This window comes from Rhinopithecus roxellana, chromosome 5 (genome assembly GCF_007565055.1).
Source record: "Rhinopithecus roxellana isolate Shanxi Qingling chromosome 5, ASM756505v1, whole genome shotgun sequence".
Lineage (NCBI taxonomy): Eukaryota > Metazoa > Chordata > Mammalia > Primates > Cercopithecidae > Rhinopithecus > Rhinopithecus roxellana.
In genome coordinates, this window is record NC_044553.1 from 8,980,344 (window position 1) to 9,003,290 (window position 22,947).

The window sequence follows — 22,947 nt, forward strand, 5'->3', positions numbered from 1 at the left end:
AAATATTTAAAGTAGTGCTGGCTGGATGGCGTGGTGGCTCACGCCTGTAATCCCAGCACTTTGGGAGGCTGAGGTGGGTGGATCACAAGGTCAAGAGATCAAGGCCATCCTGGCCAACATGGTGAAACCCTGTCTCTACTAAAAATACAAAAATTAGCTGGTCATGGTGGCACATGCCTGTAATCCCAGCTACTTGGGAGCCTGAGGCAGGAGAATTGCTTGAACCTGGGAGGTGGAGGTTGCGATGAGCCAAGATCACACTGCTGCACTCCAGCCTAGCGACAGAGCAAGACTCTGTCTCAAAAATATATATATATTAAAAATAAAAAAATAAAGTAGTGCTTTCCTGTAGAATTTTCTGTGTTGATGAAAATATTCTGTAGCTGTACCGTTCAGTATGATAGCTAGCCAAATGTGACTTAAAAAGTGGCTAGAACAACAGGAACTGTTCAGGAATTTTTAGTTTAATTTAAATGTAAAAACTCTCATGTGGCTAGTGGCTATTGTGTTGAACAGTACAGAAAGTAACCCTGAAAATGAAAGGGGTTCATACTACTTTATGTTGAAACTTAGTTTAAAGCTACAATAATTAAGACAGTGTGCTACTGACATGAGAAAGACAGACTAGTAGAACAGAATGAGAGCTTAGAAATCAATCTACACTTAATGTGATTTATTGATTTTTGACAAAGATGGTAAAGCAATCCAATACCGCAAGAAATTTTTTAAACTGGTGCTGAAGCAACTCGGTATCCATATGGAATAAAATGAACCTCCCAACTCCATTTCATACCATACACAAAAATTAATTCAAAATAGAACATAGACCTAAATGTAAATGAAACAAGTGAAAAGCTTCCAAAAGAAAACAGGGTAGTTGCAGCAGATTTCTTTGAGGGGCAATAAAAAGTAATAACCATGAAAACATAAGTTGATAAATTAGAATTAATTAAAATTTAAAATTTCTCATCAGGCTGGGCACGGTGGCTCATGCCTGTAATCCCAGCACTTTGGGAGGCCAAGATGGTCAGATCGCTTGAGGTCAGGAGTTCAAGACCAGCCTGGCCAACATGGTGAAACCCTATCTCTATTAAAAATACAAAAATTTGCCAGGCGTGGTGGCAGGCGCCTATAATCCCAGCTACTCAGGAGGCTGAGGCAGGAGAATTACTTGAACCCGGTAGGCAGAGGCTGCAGTGGACCAAGATTGCACCACTGCACTCCAGCCTGGGTGACAGAGGGAGACTCTGTCTCAAAAATAAAAAATAAAAATAAAAGAAGTAAAAATTCTTATCAAAGGCAAGACTGAGAAAATGCAAAGGCAGGCCACAGACTTCAAGAAAATCATATATCTGATGAGAGTTGATTGTCAGCATATAAAAAGATCTCCTACAACTTATTGATTTAAAAAGACAACCCAATTTGGAAGTGGTCAAAAGATTTGAATAGATTCTTTACAAAGAAGATATACCAATGCCCAATAACACAATATTAGTCATCTGGGAAATGCAAATTAAAACCAAAATGAGATATCACTACACATCTTCCAGCATGGCTGAAAAGATTGACAGTCCCGAATGAGGTCTATAATTGGACAGTTGGGTGGAAAAACTGAAACTCTCACACTTTGTTGGAAGTATAAAATTGTACATCCATTTTGGGAAAAGATTTGTCAGTTTCTTACACAGCTGAACTTATGACCACCATATGACCCAGCAATTCCACTCTTAGGTAGTTACCCAAAAGAGGTGAAAACATATCCACAAAACTATTTGTACAAGAATATTCATAGACTCTATCTAACTGTCATGTAAACAAACTCATATAATCAGAAAGTGGAATTAATGTGATTTACTGGCTCACCAGGATGTGGGACTTCAGGTGCTAAAACCAGAAAACTCCTAAGCAAATCAGGAAGACTTGGTCACTGTAATTATCCTCTCAGCAATAAAAACAACTAACTCCTGATAGATACATCCAAAAACAAGGATGAACCTCAAAAACATTCTGCAGAGTGAATGAAACATACAAGAGTTCATATTCTATGATGCCACTTACATGAACTTCTAGAGCAGGTAGAACTAAATTATAAAAAAAACAGAGCAGGGGAGCATTTGTGTTTTGGGTTTGGTTGATGGGGAAGGGGTGTGAGGGAACTTTCTGGAATGATGATGTTCTATATTTTGGTGGAGATTTGGGTTACACAGGTGTATACATTTGTCAAAACTCAATGACTAGTAAGTTAAGATTTCTGCATCTCTGCATTCTAAAAGTATCTGTAAACACTATTGAACTGCAATGTTTTGGATACTGAGGTGTTTAGGAGTTAGGTATAACTCTTTTTCACTTATCAAGTGTGGAATTTCTTTAAAAGTGGTATGTAAGTGTCAGAGACAGGGAAAGGAAAATCATTCCTTGAGAATTTCTCCTGAGTTGAATTGTTTGTTCTGACTCTATTTTAGGAAAGTTTTCTTCAACTTTTGATAACACTTTCCATGTCACTGGATCCTTATTTTTCATTTTGTAATCCTGTATTTTGCAGGGGTGAATCTTTTGTTTTCCAAATGAGTGGGTGTCTTTCATTGTTTTATGTTTGTAATTTGACTAGAGGTTGTTTGGTTTGTTGTATTAATTACTTCCGCATTGATTCTTTGCTCTTTTCTCACAATCTTTTTTTAAAAGCTTCCATAGTATTTACAAATTTAAACAGAGTTTCTCTGTATTATAGCCTGTTTCTGATCGTTGTCTTATTTCCCAAAGCAGTGCATATAAACTTTTGCAGTTATTTTTGAGGATGGTAATTCTTACAGCATTCTGTTTTCTGGTTCTTGTTTCCTTACTTTTCTTTAATAATCCATTACTTCTAAAATTGGATCTGGAGTGGTTTCAGATTAACTTTTTTATTAACAATTTCTTTTGGATTCACAAAAATAAAATAGCATATTGTAGAAAATTTTAGCCTTAATTTTTAAGTTTTGCCAGTTTTATTTTCACACATACTTTTTGTGATGGTAATGTGTTAGCTCAGAGAAAGTACTCTGTTACTATCTCAACATCTTTCAGGGTATCTTTTATGTTTTTGTTCCTTCTTTTCATATACCTCTAAAATGAGTTGTTCTGAGGAAGTCAGTTATAATAATAATTCTCAACCCCACAAGAGCCCTGCAAGACCCAGTGCAGTTCTAATGAAAACATTTTTAATTACCTGTTTCTATCCTGAAATTAATGGCTTTTTAACCTACCTACACACATAAAATTCAGTGTAATTGCCTTAATTGTAACATAACGAGGAAATAAAAGGAGAGTAATTAATAAATATTTTGATACATTACTCTTGGAGCATGATGTAACAGATGTTTGTATTTAGACACAGAAACCATGAATGGGGCAGCTATAAATGCAAACTGTTACGGTGTGTTGCATTGGTCACTTGTATACCACAAGCAGTATTGCTGTCAATGTCATGATTTTCTGAAATATTTGAACAACTGATAAAATTCTGAAGAAAACAAAGTACAAATTTCCTTCAATTTACACATTCTATGTGTTTCTGGAAATTTGGGCATCTATTTAAACTATGCAAACATGTGCTTCGTTTATATTCAAAACAATTAGGTTCTGACTCGGATAATTATAAAGAGGTGTTTCATCTTCATGAATGTCTGGGAGGACATTAGAAAGTTATCAAGGCCAGAGCACAGTTATCTTAGTGGAGGATTCTCCTGTGACTTGCAAGTCATCTAGCGTCCCTGGACCTTGTGCACTAAATGCCATAATTGCCCCTTCTTCATCATTGTGACAACAAACACAAACTTCCAAAACACTATATTGGGTGTTTCTGTGCAATGGAACTCTTTGGCAAGGATGTCACGGAGTAATTTTTTTAATGCATAAAATAAAATACACAGGATTGCGAAGAAAATGGATTTATGGAAATACAGACCCCAGGTTAAGAATCTCTGCAAGAGGTGACTACCATACCCTTCTCCAGTATACACACTCCAGTTGAGAACCACTAAGTTGGAAGGGCTTTTTATGTTGAGGGAAACGGTGAAAGCCATAGTCTTTAAATTTTAAGGATTTGAAAGTACATATGGGTGCCCAGAACATTTGCCATCAACACTGTCATCAATAGGGGACTAACAACCACTCTCTAATAGAATCTAAAAGAATGAAAGCAAATAGCATAGGAACTCTATTTCTATTCTAATTTTGTATCAGAAATTAAGTGTATCAAATGGACTAATGCTTCTATTTTCCATTCTTTTCTCATTACGACTAAACTACCTCTTTGATTAACATCAGTTAAAGTTCAGATCTTTTGCCAACTTGTTTATTCATATATTAAAAGGCGACCTTGACAGAACAAAATCTTTCTCCAGCTGCTATTTGGCAAGTTGGCAAAAAACTTCCACATATTAAACACAAGCAGTTCTAGGAATAGAAATTGAAAAGCAAAATAATCAAGAGTTTATTTCAACAGGTGCTCACTTAATGCTTTCTAGGAGTACATTGCAAGAGGTGACCATATTGTATGTACATGAATAGCTTGTCATGACAAATGTGTAGAATACTAAAGATGATTTTTATTTGTTTTAGGGTATGTCTCTGTGCCAGACTGTCGTCGTGGGCTCTGTAGTCATTCTTCTGTACTCTTCCAGAGCTTGTTATAATTTGGTGGTGGTCACCATATCTCAGGATACATTAGAAAGTCCATTTAATTATGGCTGGGATAATCTTTCAGATAAGGTAAATACCTACCGCATATTCCCAGTCTAACAATGTGATAATTAACTTACCCTCATCTAGGAGAATACTGTAGTGTTTGACTTACAAACACATTTATGGAATCTCTGTTTACTGTCAGTAATCATACTTAAAGCTTTGTGTTTAAAAATCTTTATATATGTGTGACATTTGAAATTGTTCTTCACAGAGAACTTCTACCAAAGAAGTATTTTCTCTCTCCTTTTTGGTAAATAATAATAGTGCCACAAGCCTCTTGGTCGTATGCTAATTTTACTTATTTTTGTTAATGATGGTGTTTAAATATTTCTAGATAAATGAATTGCCTATTATTAGCCAGTGAATATGGTCCTTATTAAGAGGAAAGTAACTCTCCCCTACCCAAGAGTTACATATACTCTTACTATTTGGTTCGGGTTTAGATGTTTAAATAATGGCTTTCATAAAAATCTGGCTTTGTCAGCCTTGATAATGGGAGAGCATTCATAGTTCCTTGGGTGTCCGGGTATTTGCTATCATAATTCCCAGTACTCTATGCATATTTAACTTTCCAGCATTCCCATATGCTTCCTAAATGTACATTTTGACATAGCTATGTGTCATATCTTAATAGTAATTTAGCTTTGTACTGAATTTTAGGGACCTTGGAATACTGTTTTTCATTTACGTTTCTAAAGTGAAGGAATTTTCACATGTGGTTCCTTGTGGCAGATTCTCTTCACTCTTTTTTCCATTTCCCTCTCCCAACATCTGATAGAACAGAAACAAATTTAATATGTAGATGAGGTCCAAAAGCATATTTTAAGTAGAGCTGAGCTGAGTGACTTAACATGTTACATTTTTCTACAGGTGTAATTCAGGGTAAGTGCTGTTATTTTGCCTATGGAGCAGCTAGAACAGTAATGTCTTTAAAAGTCACTCTCTTCAGATTATGGGGCCTAAATATGAGATCACTCCTTATTATCCATATATTAAAATTGTCATAAACTGATACATTTAAAAAATTACTGCTTTTTATTCTAACTTCAAAGCATTTTATGTCCTTTAAAGGGTAAATGTCATTACATGAGAAACCACAAAATATAGAAAGTTTTAAAGTTTATGTGCCTGTAGTTGATATATTTTATCTTACCTGATTTGAAACAAGTTAACTGTGGAGGTGATTACTTATACATTAAACAGATGCAAAAATTCTCTGCCATACTCTGTTTACAGGCTCATGTAGAAGACATAAGTGGAGAAGAGTATATAGTATTTGGAATGGTCCTCTTTCTGTGGGAACACGTGCCAGCATGGTCGGTGGTACTGTTTTTCCGGGCACAGAGATTAAACCAGAATTTGGTATGATATCATAATATTCCCCAATGCTTGTTCTCCTATTTTTAAAAATTATGGAACATTTGTATTGATTTAGTATTTTTGGCAAAGGTTAAAACTAAAAATTATTGTAGTTTCTAGCCTCCTTTCTTAGTGGAAAAGTAAAACCTTCATATGCTATCTAATACTTTGTTCACAGGCACCTGCTGGCATGATAAATAGTCACAGTTACAGTTCCAGAGCTTACTTTTTCGACAATCCAAGACGATATGATAGTGATGATGACCTGCCAAGACTGGGAAGTTCAAGAGAAGGAAGGTAGATGTAACAAAGCCACTTAGCCTGAATTACTATTGAAATTGATTGGAAAAAAAAAATCTAAGCTTTAACCAAAATATGAAAAAAGGTGATTTGGTAGTAATATGTCAATAAATAAGATCAGCAATACTGGAGTTTAAAGCAGATGTTAAACCCAGGGTGGGACCTGCATTATCAGGAACTACCATCTGACTAAAGCCTATATGCCTTTAGGCTTAAATGGTACCATTTCATTTCAGGATCACTTGCTGGTTCAGAGCTGTTTGTGGGAGGGGGATGAACAAAGAAGAAATACCATTATCGTGATTATGTATCTGTTTCCATATCTCTAGTGCTGGTCAAAATTCAGAGAAACCCTAGATAAAACTCTTGGGAAGCTTAACTGCCATAGGAAATCTTCCCATGCCCTCCTTGTTTCAAAACCATTTCAAGTCCTTACTTAGTACGCTATTGGCTGTGATTCGGGCAAGGAGAAAAGCTTAATGGCTGAAGCCATCAAGCGTAATGGCTTCAGCTTGTTGATATGACATTTTCTGTAATCCTAACTTCATCTGGACAAGTTACATAATCTGTTTTTTGAGCCTGTTTTTCATCTGTAAGATAGGGATAATAGAACCTATCTCAGAGGTTTGTTGTGAGGGTTAAATGTATACGTGTGTCTGCATACATACATACATACATAGATGTCTTAGAATAGAACCTAGTACATAAGGACTACATTGTTATCAGTTGATGATCAAGTTCTACCAGTTCCGAGTGGCATTTATTCATTCTTTTGTAACATAATGCGATATAGAATCCAGGATATTAGATAAAAGTCATTAAATTTGTGGAAAGGCATTATGTTATTTGACAAAGAACATATTTCAATATATTTGATTGCTTTTATTACAAAATTAATTGAAAATGCTAAAAATTCAAATGTGACTTCATATATCCTGATCATAGTCCTATGGCTTCTTTGCCTTTTTTTGTTGCAGTTTACCAAATTCGCAAAGTTTGGGCTGGTATGGCACCATGACTGGGTGTGGCAGCAGCAGTTACACAGTCACTCCCCACCTGAACGGACCTATGACAGATACTGCTCCTTTGCTCTTTACTTGTAGTAATTTAGATTTGAACGATCATCATAGCTTATATGTGACGCCACAAAACTGACAGCATCACCAAGTCATGATTCTTGAGTTGTTTTTCATAAATGTGTATATTCGATGTGTTTAAATTCCATCTACATAAACATTCCATTATCTTTTGCAACTGAAAACAAAATCTGGAAGTGTGGCTGTGTTTGGTAAAGAACACAGCTATTATTTTTGACCTTTTCATAGTAAAATGAAGTAAAATGGAAAGTTTGGAGTAGGAGAAAAGAGAGTAGATCTTAAGGCACTTGATGGCCTCCAAAAATCCTGACTTTGGAACATCAAATGCATGTGTGCACTTTTATCTTTGTTCTGAAACAGTCACTGCAGTCCCCAAAGTCATATGCCAATGTTCACACTGGAATACTATATTGTACACCAAACTGGAAGGCAATTTTCCTATGAAAATCAAAGCCTGTATATTCATTGGTATGCTCTATATGGAAATCTTAATAAAAATTTTATAGTGTGAACAGTGCACAGTTAAGGCATAAAAATGTTTCATTCTTTATAAAAATCTACTGAAAATGTGTAATCATTGAAGACAGTTCTTTTAAGCATGATTTTAAAATAGCGACTGAAATTCAATCATTTTAAACAAATGATAGTAGTAATCCATTAGTTATGGCCAGCAGTGTTCTTTGGAGGCCACAATAATTTCAAGAGGAAAATATACCAGTGAAAATGGTGTGGCTATTTTGAGTAGAATTGGTCAGTTGATTATTTTGTATAATTGAGATATATGTAGTAGTTTAAGCATGATTCTTCAAGAAAGCAATAGTGACTTTTGCATAGGGAGATTTTGGTAGAAACTTCTTGGGACTAAACAAGTTTAGAGATGCATTTAAGAATTATTCACAAAATGTATAATTCTAAATTAAAACATAAATATATTTTCAAAAGTATTTGATTTCTCTGAAGCATGTTATAGCAGTGAATCAGGATTGTCCTCAGGTAAATGAAATCATGATACATTATTGCAGTGAACTCAAGTGCAATACTTTGTGAGACATATAATTCCTCCTATGATTTTCACATTTTTATATCTTGTATATGGGAAAAGCCAAATTAAATTGAATTCAAATTAATTCCAGCATTAGACTAAATGAGCAAATTTAAGTAAATGTACAAACTAGGTAAGTATAAAACCACAGGTTAACAATCTTGGAGTACTTTTAGAATTACATTAAAACTGTCTTAAATGTCCTATCCCAAATCTTAAAAAAAAGAAAATGGTAGGCTAAGATAATACAGAATTTTAAAATGCACTTTGTACCAGTGTCTATATGGAAAGAAGTAGATGCTGAATACCTCAAGATGCCAAGGGAACAAGCAACATTGGGAAGTTGTCACAACATGCTCAAAGACTAACTACAATTGTCTGCTATCTATTTCTTCAGAACTGAAACTAATACGAGTATCCTTTTCTGTTTTATACTTTGATTAGAATGTTATTTCCTCTCTTACTTAAAATGTATTTCAACTTTTTAACAACTGATACAGTAACTTCACAAAAGTAAAACACTAGGTTGAAACCCTAAGGAAAAACTGAAATTGTTAATGCTTTCCATCTTTTGGGAGGCAAGTACAGAGACAAATAAATTTCTTCTTTTTATGATACAAAATGACTTTGTATTCAATCAGAAGCATATACTTATTATGTTACTTTGGGTTTGTAAGTTCTCTCATTGTAACCAAGTTATTTAAATATGTATAATATAAAAAGTTAACCGTGGTATTAAGTGACAAAAGCATATTTTTATTACAACTTCAGTTGTTAGATTTCTTCTCAGAATGCCAACTGTTTATTTTGCTAATAATGTTACGTATCTAATCATCTAGAGCTGTCTCAAAAGATATGTTGTCTTCTTTAATCCCCGGGGTTCAAGGTGATGAAGTTTTTCTGGTAAGGTTCCCCTTGATAATGTTCCTATTTAACCAAACTAAAAAAGATTACTTTTTAAAAATTTCTCAGAAAAAATAACTTGGTTCTTTCTGCTGCATTAGTTGATTGTTCCAAATTTGAGATTTGTAAGTTTATTCTTATCACTGACTAGGGTACCCAAATTCTTGCATCTGTCTCCTTATACACATCTAACACATCACCAAAGACAAATAAAGATACACTCTGGCCCAATCTTTGCTTAAAAATTCCAAAGCACTAGGAGCACTTTAAGTTTGGTCTCAAAAGTTGTTTATAAAATCAAAGGGCTACCGATTCCCTGTTCATCCTGCACTGAAGCACATGATGACAATATCAAACCTTCATTTTTGTTCATTAAAAAGTGAATTTCATTACTTACATGTGTAATTCTATAGTGATTAGCACTATTTGTTTTCATCATTTCACTTGGGTGGCCATTAATTTTGAAACTTTTACCACTCATTGTAGTTGGTTGTAGTTTTATGGAAAATGTAATTTATAGCTAAAGTGGCTTTTTTATGCATAGCTGCCTTTTTTATTGTTTAACAGTGTTTCTCAGCTATATAATCAGTTTCAAACTGGTTGTAAAAGTATAGCTGTGGCCAATGAATGTATTTATTTGTTGTTTCACTAAATTGTAACAAAACACTACTATTGAAAATAAAAGTGTTTGTGCTTTTATTTAGAGGTCTGGTTTTCTTCATCTCTTATAATGGACTATACTGAGTTTCTATCATATAAGGATAAGAACATACTGCTACCACAAAAAAAGAGAAAAAAATCAGGAGTTACAAATGATAGTTTGCCTTTAGTGATCGGGTAATTACTTACATCTGGATGTCATATCACTTAATATACACCAGTTTGACATGAAGTGCCATGCAGTTTAAAATGTCAATACATGGCCGGGCGCGGTGGCTCAAGCCTGTAATCCCAGCACTTTGGGAGGCCGAGACGGGCGGATCACGAGGTCAGGAGATCGAGACCCTCCTGGCTAACACGGTGAAACCCCGTCTCTACTAAAAAATACAAAAAAAAAAAATTGCCAGGCGAGGTGACGGACGCCTGTAGTCCCAGCTACTCGGGAGGCTGAGGCAGGAGAATGGCTTAAACCCAGGAGGCGGAGCTTGCAGTGAGCTGAGATCCGGCCACTGCACTCCAGCCTGGGCGGCAGAGCGAGACTCCGTATCAAAAAAAAAAAAAGTCAATACATTATTAGATAGTACATTTTTATTCAAACATTAAGCTTAAGAAAAATTGTTGTATGAAATAATTTGTAACACCTCTCCCCGTCCCTTTAGAATCTTAAACAGGAATCCATTTATCTACCTTATAATCCTAGGAAGGTATTCTTTGATTATTCAAGAAATTCCTCAATGATGCTGCCTTTTCCCATGAAAGAAGTTCCTTTTTTCCCCAGAATAGACCCCTTTCATGACCCACCAAAAACCACACCAAATCTTGAATACAATTTCAGCTTTATTGACCCCCTGAAGTCTACAAATCCTTGGGACTCTACTGACCCTTGCTGTAAAGTGAAGGGAGTGAAAGTATTTGGAATAAAGGTAGGACCTCTAATATAATAAAGATGTCACTTTAAAATCAGTTTATTCAACAAACATTTATTAAACGTTCATATGCCAAAAACTATGCTATGGAGATGCAAAAAATAAAAAGGTTCCTTTTCCTGCCCTTAAGGAGCTCACATTCTAGTAAAGAAGACTTTTGAAAAATAAAACAATACAGTACAATTTAAGTGACATACAATAGAGGTAGGTTGTAATTACAGTGGTGACACAGAAGTGGAAGTTAGATGACTCTCCTTGAGTGGAGCAAGGGAGACTTTATAGAGGAAGTGCTTACGTCCGGCCTGCAAGATGCATAGGAATCTTCCAAGTGGGGAAGGATGACCAGTGCACTTGATGCAAAGAGTACAGCATTTACCAAGGCGGGAAACCTGGTCATATGGGGCTTTTGAAGAACTGTTAAGTCTGTTTCACCAGAACATTCAGTGGAGGAAACACATTACACATCAGAAGACCTTGTACACCAAACAGAGGAGTCTGGCTTTCTCCTGCAAGTTCCTGAAGTCACGGAAGGGTATTAGGGAGTAATGCTGTCAGAGTGCTTCTAGAAAGCCTACTCTGGTAACATTGAGCAACAGAGAGGAGACCAGCTAGGTATAGGAGGCAGGTTAGTACTATAGGTATTAATAATGGCAATGAAGATGAAAGAGTGATGTATCAGAGAGGTGGAGATAAAATCAGTAAAACTTAAACACTAAATGATACGGGAAGGTGGAGGAGAGGAATGAGCCTAGCAAACGTAGAATATAATGGTTCTAAAATTAACCAAAGTAAGGAACACAGGCATTAAGAGTAGGTTTTGCAGAGAATGAATGTTTTAAGACACGCACAGGTGTCTATGGGACAACCAAGTCAAGTGCAGCAGGCAGATGGATTGAGGAGTTTGGCTAAAGATAAGGATTTAGGAATTGCTGAACTGAAATGACCCAAGCGTGAGAAGTGGTGTTATGATTAAGAGGGAAAAAAAATGGAGGCCTGAGGAATAACATTTAAGTAATAAATGAAGAAGCTAAAAAGGGGGGGGTTCAGGAGTGAGCAAAATGTAAGAAATCAAGGGAATAAATCTTTCAAGTACAGGTTGTCAAAAATGTCAAATAGCTTGTGAATTAAACTGTGGATTTAGAATTGATCTTAGACTTCACAGGAAGGGACTGTTAACTATACAGCCAAATGGCAGATTTTAGTTGCGGAGCCAGTGGAAGGTGACAAAGTAGAGGTAAGAATATTCCTTCAAAAAGATTGGCTGTTAAAAAAAAAAAAAAAAAAAGGAAAGGAAATTCAGCATAAGATGACACAGAGGAATACACAAAAAATGGCCATTTGAACCCACACTGTATTTTATATAGAGTGATCACTTCATAGTCTTTTGAGTCTCCAAGAGGATTGACTTATTTAGTGGGTTAATGTCTTTCTTTTCCTGCCTTAGAGAAAATGAAGTGGCAGAGGAAAATAGGACACATTATTAAACTTAGTTCTGTGATTATTCATTTAAAATATACTGAATACATATGCATACATTCATCCAACAAATATTTATTGGATACCAAGTATGTGCTTGGCACTGTAGCAGGCCTTAGGGACACAGAAGAAAAAGTGTACAGCAGTGTCAACTGACATTTCTTAACCACTATATAAATAAACCCCACTCTACTAATAATGGGACATTTCAACATGTTATACCTGATAAGACATATGTAAAGAGGGCACATGATTTTGAGGTATATAGCTTCTTTTTCTGTACAATTACCATGTGATATAAATTCTTAAACCCCTTCAAATAGCTCTATAAATGAAGAGCTTCCACTAATGAAAACCTCCCAAAATTACAGTTCACTTTTAGGGAGACAAAGGAAATGAACTTTGTGTATAAAAAAACAAAACTTAAACTGGGTATGGTGTAGACACCTGTATTCCCAGCTACTTGGGAGGCTGAGGTGGGAAGATCACTTCAGCCCAGGAGGTCAAGTTCCAGCCTGGGCAACACAGCAAAATCTTGTCTCTAAAAAAAAATTTTAATAAAATAAATAGCCTACCCTATTACTATACACATCAAGCGTAAAACGGGCAACAAAACTCAAAAAGAACTTTAGACTGGAACTTGAAATTATTATTTATTCTAAGGCTTATAGTAGTATAGTTCCAGAATTGTGGGAGGTTTTGTTTTTTCTGAGAAAATCATTTTTAGAAATTATTCAGTATTACACACTGAAGTATTTAGGGTTAAAGGGGCATGATGTCTGTAACTGACTTTCAAATGATTGAGGAAAAATTGTGTGTGTGTGCGTGCATGTGTATGTGCATGTGAGTGTGTGTGCGCGCATGTGTGTACAAAGAAAGCATGAAAGATAAAGCACATATGAACAATTAGTGAATCTGGGTAAGAGAACTCTTTGTACTATTTTTGAAACTTTTCTGTAAATTGGAAATTATATAAAAATAAAAAGTATTCCCCAAATTTTATTTAGTATTAGGGAAAGTATTATGAGAATAAATATATAATGTATTCAACTTTTCACAATGTTTAGAAATCTCCTGTGCCTTTGAGTTGTTATTGTACATTTCTACACACACAAATAACCCAGTCAAAATAGCAATATCATTCTAAAAGTGATTTGTTTCATACCAATGTATTTTAGGATTGCCAGATAAAATACAAGACTCCCAGTTAAATCTGAATTTCAAACAAATAATTTTTTAGTGTAAGTATTTTCCAAATATTCCATGTAACATATTAAAAAACTAATTGTTGTTTATCTGAAATTCAAATCTAACTAGACAATCTTTATTTTTATTTGCTAAATCCAGCAACCCTAAATGTATTGAAAAATTCTACATTGCTAATTATGGGTCATTCATGAGGCCTCCTTAGCATTTTCCTATTAAATGCTTGCCACATTTACCATAGTTTTATTTATATTACAACTTATTACACAAAATGCTAGCTTCAGACACTTAGAACATTCACTTTTATCATATATGAATTTGATAATCCTTTTATTCAATATTAAACTTTAAAATTTGTACCACATTATTAAAGTATTACTTTTCCTCACAGTAGTATTATACATAGACTTAACACAATTTTTAAAAATGTGTTTACTTAAAACAATATAATTCTCCTTTACAAAAGCAACTTTATATAAAATGTTTGGCTTAAGACTGTCATTGCTATTATGCCTTTGAAAGAAATTCCACTCTTTGGCCTCCACTGTCCAGAAACAGGCACATATCAGCTTGTTTTCTTTAATGAATACTTTGTAACAAGTTCCTGAAGTTTTCTAATTCTTTCACACTTGTAGAAATTCTGTAACCAAAAAATATTTCACTCAGAAACCATCTTAGATAAATTTTACCTGTAACGGTTACTCACTTTGCATTTTAAAACATTTTTAAAGTAATTTATTTCAATAAATTTCAGGTGCATAAACCATTTAATGTATTTTAATATATTTTAGTTCTTAATTTGACATGGTAAAACTAAGATATTAATGTCCAGAAATTAGTTATTTTAAAAGTATTTAAATATGCATGCCAGATTCAGTGATTTACTCCTGTAATCCCAGTATTTTTTGAGGCCAAGATGGGAGAACTGCTTGAGGCCAGGAATTTGAGACCAGCCTGGGCAACACAGGGAGACCCGGTCTCTACAAAAAAAATTTAAAAATCAGCCAGTCATGGCTGTGTATACCTGTAGTCGTAGCTTCTTGGAAACCCGAAGTAGAACTGCTTGAGCCCAGGAGTTCAAGGTTACAGTGAGCTATGATCATTCCACTGCACTCCAGCCTGGGCAACATAGCCAGATCCTATCTCTAAAAAGCCAAATTCTTTTAAATAAAAAAAACAGCCAGGTGCAGTAGCTCATGCCTGTAATCCCAGTGCTTTAGAAGGCCAAGGCGAGCAGACCACTTGAGTCCAGGAGTTTGAGACCAGCAAGGGCAATGTGGCAAAATCCTCTCTCTACAAAAAATAAGAAAATTAGCCCAGCATGGTGGTGTGTGCCTGTATCCCAGCTACTCAGGTGAGTAAGGTGGGAGAATCTATTGAGCCTGGGAGGCGGAGGTTTCAGTGAGCTCACATCAGTCAATCAATCAAATACCTAAGTATGAGATACATAAGTATTTAAACACTTCTGTATTTTAAGCATTCATAAGTATACTCCCTTTATATTAAAGCATATAGTATTTGGTATAAAATATGTAAGTATACAAATATAATATTTAGGTATAAGTATTCATAAAAGTATTCATATGCTTAATATTAAAGTATACAAGTATAAAGTATATAAACACAGAAATATAACTATTTTTAAATGCATAAGTATATGAATACTTAAAATACACCATATTTAGTAAATGTAGAAAGAATCAATGCTATTGGCCTATAAAAAGAATATTAAATGTATGACTACATTGTTTTCAGTAATTTTTGTAAAGTAAATTTTGTTTCTTATTTTGAGTGCACTTAGTTCTGCTCTCTATCATGAAAAAAATAGTAGAATAATTACTGAAATATTAACTATCAAACCCCTGGGTGTGAGAGACACAATTTTGAAGGTCAATTATTTCAAGCCCAAAATTATAATATTTTTTAAAGGAGGAAATATAGTCCTTTAAAAAATATTAATTTTTATAAATCTCAGCATTTCTTGCATGATAGGCCAGAAGGAATGCATCTGTAAATATCTTAATGTAAGTTCCTTATTTCGTGCTTTTCTTTAATCATTTTGATGGGAAATAATTGTTTTAAAAAGAATCATTAACCTTTTTATATAATGGTGAATTCACAAAGAGTTTTACATGTACACCTATGTTAAACAACATGATTTTTCTAGCACCACAGAAATAATTGGATAGCAAAAAAATCTGCTTTTAAACAATTTTTAATATACAAATTCGATAAGATGAATATTAAAATTCCATCAGTAATTATAATTATGATTTTATATTTACATGTATGCACTTTCTTTCTGTTTTTTTTTTTTTTTTTTTTTTTTTTGAGATGGTGTCTTGCTCTGTTGCCCTGGCTGGAGTGCAGTGGTATGATCTTGGCTCACTGCAACCTGCGCCTCCCAAGTTCTAGCGATTCTTCTGCCTCAGCCTCCCGAGTAGCTGGGACCACAGGCATGCTCCACCACGCCTGGCTAATTTTTTGTATTTTTAGTAGAGGTGGCCAGGCTGGTCTCAAACTCCTGGCCTGTAGTGATCCACCCACCTCGGCTTCCCAAAGAGCTAGGATTACAGGCATGAGCCACCATGCCTCACCCTAATTATGATTACAAAAGTCAACAGATGAAAATAAAGACCATCGTGTACCAATTGTATATGTCTACATACTTGAGGTATTTCATATCCCGTAATTCTGTAATGAAATGATTTCTTCAAAAAAAAAATTCCTGGCTGGGCACAGTGGCTCACGCCTGTAATCCAGCACTTTCAGAGGTGAAGCCGGGCAGATCACTGGAGGTCAGGAGTTCAAGACCCGCCTGGCCAACATGGTGAAACCCTGTTTCTACTAAAACTACACACACACACACACACACACACACATACACACAAATTAGGTGTAGTGTCATGCACCTGTAATCCCAGCTACTTGGGAGACTGAGTTGGGAGAATCACTTGAACCCAGAAGGCAGAGGTTGCAGTGAGCCGAGATCACACCACTGCACTCCAGCCTGGACTACAGACCAAGACTCCATCTCAAAAATAAATAAATAAATAAAACAAAAAGGATATTCCTTACCCAGTTTTTTCTGAGAGCATATATGTTGCTTTAGACTTACTTGGCTACCAGAAGCAATTTCAGTACATTCAAACTAACCTTCCAAATGCGTTGAATAATGATACTATTTCTTGTCTGGTTAGATGGAATTCATAACTAGGTCCACTTTCTGGCATATTTGCTATCAGTTTCTCAGAAAACAAGATCTTCAGAGCAGTGCCCAAACCCTGAGTCTATAACAGAAATAAGAAAAAAATAAAAATTAGAAAATTATTCATGCAAAGGGTAAATGAGAAATAGGAATGACTAGATTTGCTTACCTGAAGCTTTCCCCACAGACGACATTTAAAACAACCAACACAATCCATGATTCTTGAAATATTTCTAAAATGCAGTCGAAAGTCCTCCTGAAAACAATTTAACAAAATTTTATTAAGATGTAATATACAGTCAATTACTAAGTATTTTCAGAGCACGTTCTATGTGCCTAACACTGTGCAAGGTACAATGGGGTACCAAAAATGAGAAGAGCACTAATATTCATTGATTTTACATACCAGATCCTTACATATACAATCTCATTATATCTTCACCATGAATCCAAAGGTAGATATTATTATAATCTACACCTAATGTAAAAAACAAGATTCAGAGTGTTTAGGTAACTTGCCTAAATTCCCATATCTAGTAAACAAAAAAACTTAGAACCCAGGCCTGCCTCACTCCAAAGCTAAACTATCTGCAAAAATATACAAAATAACTTTGTCAAGGTGTCCATTGTAGATGATTAACTATATGTCAATAGGTGGAGAAAGGAGGGTGAGGCAGGGTTAGAGACCATCATTTACCAGAAGGAATGAGGGAGGGAATGAGTGAAGAAGGTTTCTTTCTTTTTTTTTTTTTTGAGAGGGAGCAGCGCCCTGTCACCCAGGCTGGAGTGCAGTGGCAGGATCTCGGCTCACTGCAAGCTCCACCTCCCGGGTTCACACCATTCTCCTGCCTCAACCTCCTGAGTAGCTGGGACTACAGGCGCCAGCCATCACGCCCGGCTACTTTTTTGTATTTTCGGTAGAGATGGGGTTTCACCATGTTAGCCAGAATGGTCTCGATCTCCTGACCTTGTGATCCGCCCACCTCAGCCTCCCAAAGTGCTGGGATTACAGGCGTGAGCCATTGTTACCATATCTTAATAATATTCTCTATCTTGGTTTCAGTACCTGTCCAGTAAGAGGTACTAACTTTTTTATTTTTATGACCACATGACATCCAAGCAAGAGGTACTAATTTTAAACCTACTTAAAAAAAACTAACCAGTAATATTACTCTACAAAGATTCTGTGATCTTTTAGGTTTTCTTTAAACTACAGCTTTGACCAAAACTTATAGAAAAATCATACTTTTAACAATAATAACAGAGTAATAAGGTTACTCTAAAGAACATGTTCCCATCCTATGAGCTGCTGACTTCTAGAAGACTTAATAGTTATTATGAGGATCTACAAAATCCACATGGAGACAAGACTGTATACCACAAAATAAATAGCTCACATGTATGCACTATAAATTTCCAAATGGATAGAAATGTTATGATCAATAAAACACAACTTTTACTTTAAAAGTGTTACTAAATGCATGGTAGCCTTTTGGCAATCATATTTTCAAAATCAACAGGTACTAAAAATACTCTGTCATGAGAAGAGGCCTTGAAAGTTCCTGAGTATAAGAGACTCTCATACTTGTGAGAGTGGGAAGCCTCTGTTCTAAAAGATTGTGCTTGCTTTTGTAGACGCTAATTTCAATGTTTGATTCTACGTTAATTCAAATACTTGAAAGTGACAGCTCTTGAGTAAGTCTTTGTATGACATGTACAGAGAGCAGGCATGGCTGCTTACAATAGCCAAATAAACACTGTAAAATTAAAACCAAGCACATCAAATAGCATGCATCTTCTGCTTAAGTGAACTTAATATGCTAGGACCAAATTAATAGACTAGAAATTTACTAGATCAAATTAGTAAAAATTAGTAAGGATTTCACAGGAGAAAATCCTTGTGACTTAACAAATAACAATCATGTACAATAACTTCAGTATATCCCCTAATTATCTCAGGTTAGAAAAAGTATGGTCCTTAAAATAACCTGTACCTAAATCACTTACAGATTTTACTTGTTTAGACATACAGTTTTAGGTCATCACTTTAAATTACAGCCAGTCAACAGAATGATCAAGCATTCTGTGATTCATATTCAGTGAAACCAACTGACCAGTTCTTGCGCAAATTCTCAAATATTTTACAAGTCTTCAAATGAGATCAAATTCTATTTGAATTGAATGCTAAATAATTCTCCTTCATACAAGTCCTGTATTTCTAACCATACATTGATAGGGTACTAAGGAAACAAGATGAGATTTTTAAAATTAATTTATAAATATGACTGTTCAAATCGATGTTTACCAGAAACCACTTTTTAAAAAAGTAAATCTTTGATAGTAGCATGTTTTGTTTTTCACATCTTTCCTGTAAAAGATTCAGAAAAATTCTCTGTTACATAAAGAATCTCTACCTAAACTTCATAGGACATTAAAGGTGAGTGTTTCTGAGTTTTGATCAAATTATAACACTGTGAGAAATCTTTCTAATCTGCACAATTTAAAAAGAGCAGGCCGGGCGCGGTGGCTCACGCCTGTAATCCAAGCACTTTGGGAGGCCGAGACGGGCGGATCACGAGGTCAGGAGATCGAGACCATCCTGGCTAATACGGTGAAACCCCGTCTCTACTAAAAAATACAAAAAACTAGCCGGGCGACGAGGCGGGCGCCTGTAGTCCCAGCTACGCGGGAGGCTGAGACAGGAGAATGGCGTGAACCCGGGAGGCGGAGCTTGCAGTGAGCTGAGAGCCGGCCACTGCACTCCAGCCTGGGCAGCAGAGCAAGACTCCATCTCAAAAAAAAAAAAAAAAAAAAATAAAAAGAGCTGATGCCAGAACACTTTCCAATAAAGCAGCAAGTAAACTAAAAAAAAAAGGGACATATTGAAAATAGTAGGAAAAAAAGAAGTCTTATTACAGCATCTTCCCCCTCACTTTCTAGTTCCTGGAAGCTGTTTAGGCAGATTATATAAGCACTGAGGTATGTATTTGTAGCAAGAATGCTTCAAGTAGGAGGTAGATGGGAAGTCAAGAATAAGTATTATCTAACAGCAAAAAAACTGAGTGCATAAAATCAGCTTCTTTCATTACAGAAAGAAAGAATAAGAAGCAGAGGAAGATATTTGTAAATATTTTGATGAAATCAGGCTGGTTATGGTGGTGGCTCACACCTGTACTCCCAGCACTTTTGGAGGCCAAGACAGGCGGATTGCTTGAGGCCAAGAGTTCAAGACCAGCCTGGGCAAAAAGAGTGAGACCTCCAACTCAACAAAAAAATTTTAAAAGCAGGGCATAGTGGTGCCAGCCTGTAGTCCTGGCTACTCAGGGGGCTGAGGTGGGAAGACGGCTTGAACCCAGGAGTTCCAGGCTGCAGTGAGCTATGATTGTGCCTCTGCACTTCAACTTTGGTGACAAAATAAGACCTTATCTCTTAAAAAAACAAAAATATATATACAATATGTATGAAACCAGACATATTTATACAGAAATCTATCTATACATATCTACCATATCTAGTATCTATATCCAGTATCTTTATTAAGACAAAGCCCAAATCATGGTTAATTGTTACCATATCTTAACAATATTCTCTATCTTGTGTTTCAGTACCTGTTCCATAAGAGGTACTAACTTTATTTTTACTATTTTTCTATGACCAGATGACATCCAAGCAAGAGGTACTAATTTTAAACCTACTTTAAAAAAAAAAAAAAAAAACTACTCAATAATATTACTCTACAAAGATTCTGTGATATATATATATATATGATTTCATATGTACATATATATAATTTCGTGTGTGTGTGTATGTGTATATACATATATAAAATCAGATCAAGCCCAGTAGTACGGAGGGCCACCTGCCTTTACTTACCAGTAGAACTTTGTAAGAGAGAAGAGAAATATAATTTTACTTGACCCCCTCTGGAAATCCCTTGAGGGTAGAAGCTCTCTTTCCTTTTAATGACAAAAAATTGTGCTGTGCACATAATGAGTATATAATAAATATTCCTGGTGATGTTTGATATTTATAGTATTATGTGGCAAATACATACTCAGAGATTGTCTTGCCTGAGGTTAGACCCTATTAAGAGGCAAGGCAATGACAAGACCCCATTCTGTGGGGTATCGAATCTATTCTTTCCCAACTGCACACTGGTATTCGTAACTGTCTTTAATTCCCAGTGAATAAGATAAATGGAAGGGGGTGCAATGGCTCATGCCTGTAATCCCAGCACTTTGGAAGACTGAGGTGGGAGGACCACTTGAGCCCAGGAGTTTGAGACCAGACTGGGCAACATAGCAAAACCCTGTCTCTACTGAAAAAAAAAAAAAAAAAAATTAGGTAAGCATGGTGGTACATGCCTGTGGTCCCAGCTACTCAAGCTACTCAGAAAGCTGAGGTGGAAGGATCGCTTGAGCACAGAATTTCAAGGTAGCAATGAGCCGTGATCATATCACTGCACTCCAGCCTGGGTGACAGAGTGAGATCCTTTCTCAATAACAATAAAAAAGATGAATGATAAAACATCACACTGTACCTTCTCCCACTAATGAAGATCTTTTAATTAAACAACATCATCTTCAGAATTCTCTTCAGCAAAAGATAGACTAATATGCTACTCATGCATTGGATCCATTTCCTTTAATTTATTACATCTATTACATGAGATCATCAATGTGAAAGACATCTATAAGGTGTACAGCAATATACAGATATCAGTGTTACTTTGAATCTAATGCAAAATAGACTTTAAGTGGCACCTGCCTTTGGACTTGATTTTTTTGAGGAAAAGAAAGATTATGACTCTGATTTTTTTCTTATTAATTTCAAGATGTATATATCAAGATTTACTGTTAAGTATACATACATGTGTTTATTTTTTAATTGACAAAAATTTTATAGGTTTATGGATACAATGTGATGTTTTAATGTATATTTACAATGTGAAGTGATTAAACCAGGCTAATTAACAAATCCATCACCTCATATAATCATTTTTTGTATAGTGGAAACCTTAAAATCTACACTTTTGGCAATTTTGCAATATACAATGAATTATTACCACAGTTACCATTCTGTGCAGCAGATCACTAAATCTTATTCTCCCTAACTGAAACTTTGTACCCATGGATCAACATCTCCTTTTTCCCCACCCACCCCCCACCCCCAGCCTGTGGTAACCACCATTCTACTCTTTTTTTTTTTTTTTTTTTTTTTAATTAAAGACAGGGTTTCACACGATGTTGCCCAAGCTGGTCTTGAACTCCAGGGCTCAAGCAATCCTCCCACCTCAGCCTCCCGAAGTGCTGGGATTACAGGCCTGAGCCACCGCACGTGGCCTACTCTCTACTTCTGTGAGTACTATCTATGGGTTTATATTCATATCTGCATAAGTGTTAATCAGTTTGTATCTAATGATTAAGATAAAGTATAAAATAATTACCTTTAGTTTGTGTGCTTCTTTTTTATCCCCAGCAAAAAATGAATTCTCATCAAAATGCAAAGGAAATGACCTGCATTTTAAAACAGAGAATATTCATTTTCATGTGTTGTAAATATTAAAAGTACTGCTAATACAACATTTTCCTGGTTGTGATAAATAAAGAGGAGAAAACATAGTAAAACCAATACTCCGATGCCCCAAAACAAATTCTTATCCTCAAGCCTCAAATCTCGATTCTAACTGCATAACATAATTATAAGTGCCGAAATTTGACCCCAAATCCAATTGGTTCAAATAAACATGAAAATAATACATTATCAAATACTAAAAGAATGGCTCTTAAAACTAAAAATGTGTGCCTCTCAGTACCCAAGTCAAAATAAAAACAAAAGCAAAATTCAATCTGAAAAGACCTACAAGCAAAATTAACTTTTAATTATGTTCTAAATAGTTTTCCTTTCTCTAAATGAATACTTAAAAATTTCAGGCAGAGCACAGTGGCCTGCACCTGTAATCCCAGCACTCTGGGAGGTCAAGGTGGGTGGATCACTTGAGTCCAGGAGTTCGAGACCAGCCTGGACAACATGACAAAACCCCAT

At 35.5% G+C, this 22,947-nt stretch overlaps 2 protein-coding genes across 3 annotated transcripts in view; one reads left to right on the forward strand and one right to left on the reverse strand.

Annotated features, from left to right (window-relative positions):
* Positions 1-10,125, forward strand: part of GPR137C (G protein-coupled receptor 137C) — an 87,346-nt gene extending 77,221 nt beyond the window's left edge. The window contains exons 4-7 of one of the 2 annotated variants that reach the window (XM_010372074.2): positions 4,600-4,749; positions 5,962-6,087; positions 6,263-6,381; positions 7,362-10,125. In XM_010372074.2, coding sequence (XP_010370376.2) covers positions 4,600-4,749; positions 5,962-6,087; positions 6,263-6,381; positions 7,362-7,539 — 573 coding nt within the window. In that variant the 3' untranslated portion in view covers positions 7,540-10,125. The remainder of the gene's footprint in view (positions 1-4,599; positions 4,750-5,961; positions 6,088-6,262; positions 6,382-7,361) is intronic. The other variant, XM_030930983.1, reaches the window with a different exon arrangement.
* A 921-nt stretch (positions 10,126-11,046) lies between these two features.
* The window catches only part of ERO1A (endoplasmic reticulum oxidoreductase 1 alpha), a 59,674-nt gene continuing 47,773 nt past the window's right edge, over positions 11,047-22,947 (reverse strand). Inside the window, exons 13-16 of the mRNA XM_010372072.2 lie at positions 22,349-22,418; positions 17,072-17,158; positions 16,851-16,984; positions 11,047-14,334 (exon numbers count right to left, since the gene is read on the reverse strand). Of these exons, the coding sequence (XP_010370374.1) occupies positions 14,274-14,334; positions 16,851-16,984; positions 17,072-17,158; positions 22,349-22,418 (352 nt within the window). The 3' untranslated portion in view covers positions 11,047-14,273. The remainder of the gene's footprint in view (positions 14,335-16,850; positions 16,985-17,071; positions 17,159-22,348; positions 22,419-22,947) is intronic.